The sequence below is a fragment of the Argopecten irradians genome, chromosome 6 (genome assembly GCF_041381155.1).
Source record: "Argopecten irradians isolate NY chromosome 6, Ai_NY, whole genome shotgun sequence".
Classification (NCBI taxonomy): Eukaryota; Metazoa; Mollusca; class Bivalvia; order Pectinida; family Pectinidae; genus Argopecten; species Argopecten irradians.
Window position 1 is genome coordinate 3,738,778 of NC_091139.1, and position 8,622 is coordinate 3,747,399.

The 8,622-nt window shown below is 33.8% G+C and overlaps 1 protein-coding gene across 1 annotated transcript; it reads right to left on the bottom strand.

The window, feature by feature from the left end:
- Positions 1–370: 370 nt before the first annotated feature.
- Positions 371–5,691, bottom strand: LOC138324748 (doublesex- and mab-3-related transcription factor A2-like). Its single transcript, XM_069269865.1, has 2 exons — positions 5,085–5,691; positions 371–2,081 (listed from the first exon to the last, which is right to left on the bottom strand). The coding sequence occupies exons 1-2, from the start codon at positions 5,461–5,463 to the stop codon at positions 1,354–1,356; spliced, it is 1,107 nt and encodes a 368-aa protein (XP_069125966.1). The 5' UTR covers positions 5,464–5,691; the 3' UTR covers positions 371–1,353.
- Positions 5,692–8,622: the final 2,931 nt, after the last annotated feature.

The following is an 8,622-nucleotide window of genomic DNA, read 5'->3' on the forward strand; positions in this document are numbered from 1 at the left end:
AATTAAGTGCCCATGGCGTTTGGATTACAAGTGATACTTTTGGGTCTATTTTTTATAGTCAATGTATATTTGTATAAGGAAAAGCCATTACTTGAAACCAACTTTCTTTCGCGGCTTCCAAATTTAGCGATTTCATTATTCGCAAAGATTAACTTTCGCGAATTAAAAAATTGAATGGAAATACCGATCACTTTAATTAAGGAATGCATACATTCGCGCAGATAAACTGTGGCGTATTTACTACTTTAATCGAGAAATTCGCGAATTTTTGGTCGCACTCGAAAAGTTGGTTTACAGTATTAAAAATACTCAAACAAAGAATGAGAACGTTTTTTGAGGAGTGAGATAAAATAACAAAACGATTTGTAAATTTCATTTCTTCGGTAATTTAATCAAGAAAATATAACTACAAGTTTGTACAAACAATCAAATATACGTGACAGAGTAACGATAATACACGTGAGTCAAAACAATACAATACATATCCCTAGTTTAGTATTTATGTGTTACCTGGACTTGATTGTATTTGACTGTATGTAACACTTCTTCACAATTCTCCTATTGTTTTGCGAGCCAGGATAGAGTATTGCACATTTTTCAAGATTTTCATAAACTCGCAATTACTTTAGTGTAACCATGTTTTACTTCTCTAAACGAATTTGTATCGATAGGATTTGACATACACTGACAAAAACACATACGTATATGATACATGTTGCCTCCCATTCAAATATCTCTATAACATATTCATAAATAAAAAGAATAAATAACTATACATAACTGTGAAAACAATCATGTTCACAATATATATTTTAATGAGAGACAGTTATGATGCAATGAGTTATCGTTCGTTTTTGATATTGTATACAGGTATATACCTTACAACAGTACACAACCTCAAACTTATCTTGACATACCCAGGCTGTCATGCATTAACATGTGTCGTGTCGGTTGGCATCTGCTAAAGATCAAAGTCTCGGTAGTTTTTTGCGGTTTTCATTAATGCCAAAAATCCTTGCATTTTTCGCATATAACGTGTATGGTTTCGGTATTTGGGGAAAACATCAGAACTTTTATGGATCTTCGATAGAGTTAATCGGTAGAGTATCTTCAAACTGAATGTCATGATGATTTTGTGATTTCGCGAAAAGATCTGAACACTTAAGGTGCATCGCCAGCCAATCAGTCCAACCTTTGTTAAATGTTCAAGTCACAAACCTGTCGTCCGAACCGCCATTGTCTTTGAGACAATTCTGAAGCCAAGGGGCATCACTCCTTTCTTGCCTCTTTGACGTGCCATGTTATTAGCACCCCTTCACAGTTTAAACCTAACCGTCGAGTCGGTCGTCCCTATCATTCGCCAAGGCATCCCGTCTTATCACTAGCAGAAGCGGTGAAGGGCTTGGTAGGACAATATGGGTACATAGAATAAGGGAACGGTTTGGATGAGCTGTCGGATGTTAGACCACTGTACGCGGAATAATTACTACCCAGAGTCAGACCAGGAAATGCAGGTGGATAGGGCATGGCTAGTAGTCCTCGGCTCATACTACCCCAGGCGTTACGAATGGAGTTCAGCGAATGCGCATTAGCTATGGAAGACGCGATCGGGGAAAATGCTGACTTCAGAGAGGGGGCTCCGAGAGGGTTTGATATACCATGTGGCGTGATTAGGGGACTTCCGGCGAAGGCTGATGACATACCGCCTGCTTCACCATGACTGTTTAGAATTTGCTCTATACATTGCACAACGTCACCGCCACAGCCCTGAAGAATCAGCTGGAGTACGCTTCGCTTCATATGAGGAAAGATTCGAGCCAACATTTCAATAGGCTGGCGTTTGTTTCCGCCATAGTGGGCGAGAGTGCTCTCATCAAACGGAGATTTAGAGTCAGATTTGGAGGCGGGACTTCTCGGGCTTGGAGGGTCACATGATCTTGGGGAGGGTTCGGGGGACCCTGCAGAGTCAGCTGGAGATCGTGGACGGTCCATCACATCCGGTGTTGGCGATCGTGATTCCGGTCGGGTAGCTTCCGGTTGGAGGTCATCCCTGTGATCCTCCAGCTTCAGTTTCTTGGAGGCTGTTGAGGATAAAAATAATCCAAACTAAAACTTCGTTGATAATTAAACTTAAAATTAAAGTAAACTCCTCAGTAAAATGCAGAAATACCTTATATCTTAGACATCTGATATCATACTTTTCTATTACTGATAGCGTTTTAAAGGGCGGAGGTGGGAGTTGGTGGTAAATGATTTTTCATAATAATGTTTATTTTTTGCGCAAATGTTTGAACATTTAAATAAAATGAAATTAGTGTTTTAAAATAATGCCTGATATTTCAAAGTAACTTTAAACCACTAAATGTACAATTAACTGCATTATCGAACGAAACAATTGGCAATGCAGCTGATGCTTTGTAACAATGTCTGACAAGTTTTCTCTCTTACAAAAAAGCACAAACAACAAAACACCCGATAGCTTTGAAATAAAATCCTGCTAACTCGCTGCACCGAAGATAAAAGGCAGCTCTAGCTGTCTGATCACGATGACCGTGAACTATTAATTCCTGACCAAACGGACTAAGTTACCCGCTTGTAATCTGGATAAAGGAACTATCAATTATGATATGAACATTCTAGCTGATGTACCCCGCCGAGAGAGGAGTCAATAAGGGCTGCTCCAATATATATGTCTTCTGGGCCGTTATAAATTCGGATTCGATTTGTACAGGAGGTAAAAACCGTTACAATCTCATCAAAGTGTGAAGTACACGGGGATTTAACTAGCAATGAGAGGGTGTCTAAATTCCCACCAACTTTGCCAAAAGTACTGAGACAACTGATGTCCAGTCATGTAGAAAGTTAAAGCGAGTCTTACTGTCTACCCAGGATGTTAAGAAATATTTACTTGTCTCAAAACATTCACCACAAACGACATTTAAAGAGAGTGATAATTGGAGTGTTTTAATGAGATACAAAAATGTAAGACTGACACTGGGTATTTGACTAGTGCGTAAGTTTTTATATACAGTGGGTGTCATGTTACAAAGTGGCCTTCAGACTGACGTTACGATGTAAATCATAGCATGTATCAGTTGTTTCGTATTTCACTGTATTCTATAATAGAAGTGTCTATTTGGACTTGTTTCTCTCGGATAGTTTTACACAGAATTGTTATTAAGTAACAGGAACCTGCTGAAATACAAATAACTCCGGCTAATATCATATTCTCCAATTCGGCTGGTTCTAATTACTGCTTACTCATACAAATGTCAACAAAATTTAATAGCGATTTGCTAAAATTAAAAGAAATGTTTTACAACTGAATGAATTTAATTTCTGTCATACAAGAATTGAAAATATATTTGGTTTTCAGTTGAAGTAATATTTAATAGAATTTCCTTTTAAAGTATGTAACTTTGAGATTAAAATATGCTTTGTGTTAAATACAATATATATAGTTAGCATTGTGCGCCTTTTGATACCATGTGTGACTGTTTTTTTTGTTTGTTTGCGGTTTTTTTCATATTACATTTTACTGTTGTTTATTTACTAATACATTTAGAGTTCCTTCGATGTAAAGGTTTTAAAGAATAGCACTTCGTTCATCAACTGTGATTAGAACAATGTAAATGAAAAATGTCACTATCAAAATAACATATAATCTTTGTAAGTTGGCCCTAATGTCACGAAACAATCGTATATTTATTAGTATACTTAAACTTAGACTGAACAAATCACAAATTGCGTTATTAAGAGTTACGACATTTTTGATTGGTTAAGAAAAAAAATTATAGTTTAAGATTGCTTCATGATCATAGAGCCTGATCTTGTAATAGAATAATTTATTTCTTGAAGTTGAAATTTTCTTTTAAAAATATTGAAAAGAATGATATAAAACAAAATAAAAGCGACAAATATGTTCAACTATATGAGACTATAAGTAAAAAATGTAATTTATATACTGAAGGCAATAGACAAATGAATTAATAAACCTGTGATTTAGAATGGAATGAGCTCTTTCATAAACGTGACAAAAACAAAAGAAAAAGAAAATAATATTTTCTTCCGATATTACATTTTTATGAATAAATATTGATGAAGAACTATATTTGCATTAATTCTGTATGATCGTATCAACAGCTTCCAAACCAAACATCACTGGTCTGTTTGTAAAATACCTGAATTCATTTAAATGTATATCATCAACATGTTATACAACAGAGAACCATAATCGCTTTTAATAGACGTTTACATGGGGTCCTTCAAGGTTCCATTGTCCAACAGGTTATCACAACCAAGTTTACCTGTCCCTATTTCTATAAAACAAACATTCCCAAAAGAGCTCAGCGGTATCATATTTTATGATTTTCTACAAAAAAGTTGCAATACTAAATTCATGTCCGTACAAAAAAGTGATAAGGTGTGAAACACGATCTTTCTCCATGAACACGGACAATATAAACTCGGCATATCAAACAAGAAATCTCTATCCCCTGTTTGACGTGACTGGGATAGGTGAGCTAGGTATAAAATTCGGGAACACGCAAATATAGACACCAGTTAATAATATCATTATCAATTGTGTCTGTTTCGTTAGCATTTTATTTCAAAGAATTTGTTTTAAATATCAAATTCATAACGTTTTCGTATATATTTAAATTTCTGTAATTTGAAGCGATGCCATTGTAGTTTGCCATAGTCACAAAAATAAAGGAAATTATATACACTTAATTTAATTATGATGGATATTTCTTAAGGATGTATATGTGTGTAAAGAATTTAATTTTCATTTTCATACTTATTTTCTTATTTCTAATAAAATATTTTTTGTATGTCAATTTTTGTGTGTTTCTTTTGTTATGATAATAAATATGCACAGAAAGAAGAATTATTTGGCTAAAACTTTCTGACTAAAATATAGAAAGACATTCCCTTGTTAAAAAGAAAATTAAGAGAGAGAGTTTTCAGAAACCTTCAGTATTCTTTGTGAAAATGGTAAATAATTTATAATGTTTGATAAATATAATGATAAAAGTAGTGTCTAACCATTTCTTTCTCACTAATACTATAACAACACTCACCAGGATATTCGTCCGATGTCTCTCTTTTGCTGCTTTCTAGGTATTGTTTTGCCTCTGGAAACATGTTGACAGTTTCAGGATTAATTTGAAGTAGTCCTGTGTTTCCATACAGCATCCCAAGTTCACGAGCTTCATTCTCTTCCTGTGCTTGTTGGCGCCGGAGTGCAACTTGTGCGGCCATCACGCGTTGCCTTTCTGCAATTAAGGTGCATTTGGCGCACACGCAGTCTCTCCAGCGGCAGTACCGCTTGTGGCCCTTTAGTGCCGACACCACCCCGTGGTTCCTACAGCGGGCACATTTAGGTGTCCGTGGGTACCTGTCAGCAGCCCGCATAAACATCCCGTTGGTTCCATCACTTTTTTCATCGTCTGAACTCATCTTGTCTAATTTGATAGAATTACTGAATCAAGGTTTGTGTTTCTTCGGAAATATTTAGCGATTGTTTGATTCAAAGATCTTTTATCATCACGGATAATGCTATTCCTGTGGAATTGGTACAAAGATTGTAGCAAGGCTAGCTCCCTTCTTTAACTTGTCTTGTCGCAGACTGAAGTCTTTTTATGGAACCGGGACTTTTTACTTGTGTCAATTACCCTACGTATTGATTAAAGGGACAACACATATGGCGACTGTCGTCTGGCGGTAGGGTGTTGGGTGATGGGCTGACAGCTCAAGCGTAAAGATCCGCCCACCCACCGTAATGTGTTTACAATTCAGATTGCCTTTCACCCAAATATCAGTTTTGTAGCCAGCGGATTGGTCCCTTAGTTTATGTTGTAAACAAATCAGTTTTTATTGTATGAACACACAGGTAACAGAAATTTGATAAAGAGAAAGCAAACAGAGTATTCGTTATGTCCATGATCTTTAAAGGTATAGAGCTCAATACGACGACTGCTGTTGTGCCGTTGAGGAATTAATTATGACAGTCTTTAAATGGCGTGGAACGTCTGTGTAACGGTAGACACTTTAGTGTGTGTTAATGCTATCACTGATTAAACGTATTTTACTGGCGATTTATGGACACTTTTCACTTTCGTTTTTCTTCTTTACATCTACTTCTATACATCTTTCTAATTTTCTGATTTTAAATTAAATATACAAAAGAATGCCATTGACATTTAGTTATTATCATCATTTTTACTTTGAAAACATTAATAATGTATGTTTTGGCGATATCTTTTCCTTTATGTCTGAAGGTTGATTTATTATTTTTTCAAGTTTCATTTACCACAGGTATCAATGTTAATTAAATTTTTTTACATATATTCCACTGAATATAGCGATTTTCAAATACAAGTATGCTTTTGGTGCTAGGAGAGGGAAATAAAGTAAGATACAATATCTGAATATAGTATCGAAATTACATATATTGTTGACGACTTTTACTAATTATTCGTTTATGCTATTCTTCCTTGCCACAAGATACACATATCCATGAAACAAATGTCTATTTTATGGCCTATTTTTCTGGATATTTAGTAATTATTTCAGGCATTCCATCAAAATTGTAGTTTTTTTTTTAAATTCTGCTGATCAATTTCATGATACTTCAGTTATTAATAAATGTAAATAGATACTTACTGTGCATTACAAACTATGAAATGATAGGGGAACTAAATTAAACATTAATATATATCACAAAGTGCTACCCAATCTACATGAACGTTTTAGTAAAACGTAAATAAAATGTTCTTAAATCATGATACTTTAAGAAAAATAGGGTAACTAATGTTTACCAGAACAATCAAATCTAGTCGCATCTGTCAAAATGTTGCATTCCTCTCGTTTTAACAAAAATGTTGGTTTTTTTCATAAATAAAACTGAGGAGAAAACACTTATTTATTAAAGTTAAAAAAGGCACAATTGATGACCGCAAATTATTTGGTATTTTCATGTCTAAAATCGTAGCAGAAAGGTAGTTTGATCTGTGATGTAAATATATATCAAGTTCATGTCTGCATAAGGCACCTTGATTTTAAAGGAGAAACATGTTTATTTGTAAAAGGTAGCGTTATATTACGTACAAAGAAGTTATTCTAAATATAAAGCATAAAGAAGTATTCATGCTATAATTCCGTAACGACAAACACACACGAAAAATATCTAGATATGCTAATGCGTATAAAAAAGTCAAATCAATTTATGCAGCTTAGACGCTCTCAAAAATAATGTACATAGCTTAATATATAACAATACCACCTTTAGCTTGCTCTACCACAATTTCTAACTTTAACATATTGTTGTATAAAGAAACGAGTTGATAATAATTTAACTTATTATATAAACTAAAGATTTATAGATGATATAGTTAATTATAAAGGAACTGTAATGTTATAAAAAAAACATAATTTTGTATTATGAATATAGATTATTAATGTAATTGACTCATTGTTACATACGAGTCTGGTATAAAGGACGACAGACAGCCTTGAATTAAAATAAATAATCTAATATTGTCTTACGTTTTAGTAAATAGACAATGGAATCAAGTTTTGTAAGTCAAAGAATCGAGATAATGTAACGTATAAATGCGGCTAAAATAAATAACACAATGATTGTTTATACCAAGCTTAAAACAATGCACCTAGTAATCAAAATAAAACAGTGAAAAAATTCTTCAGAATAACATAACAATATATAGTTCAAAAAACACAAATATGTATATTTTACAAAGAAAATGCGACTTCGAATGCATACAATTAACCTAAACTTTTATAACAATTATTGTGAAGTTATAATATTATAACATTGAAAAGATCGCAACATAAAAAAGTGATATGAACATATAAAATCATATTCTATTAAGATATAAGTACATTGAAATAAAATAAAATAAATAAATAATCTGCTGGTTGCGTTCAGACCTTTCGTTATTGATCAGAAGATATTTAATTGTTTTATCGACTTACATCATCCTCTTAAAACTACTCTTACGAGTGAATCTACTCCGGTCAGATCCTGTTAATCAAATTGCGGTTATACAATGTCTGATAAAGAGGCGTGCTGAATATCAGCGGTTGGATGTGTTTTACGGTTGACTGAACACGCCGCAAAGCAAAGTGTGCCCTGCATGTGATCTTTACATAATCTTAACCCCCGCCTTAACAGTTTCACATGAAAAGGATTGAAAGAACTTCTATTGTATTCATTAATTACTGATGATTAAAATGCCATCCTCGTAATTATGGTGTGGTCACGGCTGACTGGTGACACGCGATAGAGTCGTCATGACATGATAAGAGTTACGTATACAAATACCAGTTTTCTGCAGAATAGTTTGTTAGCAAATATGCATGAAAATACATATGTTTTGACAATAAGTTTGAGTATTTTCTCGGCGAGGAACAACGTTTTAATATTTTCTTTTCATCAGCCTAAATTTGAAGTAAGTTTGTTACATTAACATTTACTATTTTTCTACAGAAGATTTTAACAGTTTTGATATTTCCCAGTGAGTAATAACATTAAAATCATTTAATTTCACCAACCAAGGATTTAAATTCAAATTGATGGTGGTTTTTTAACAATTTATC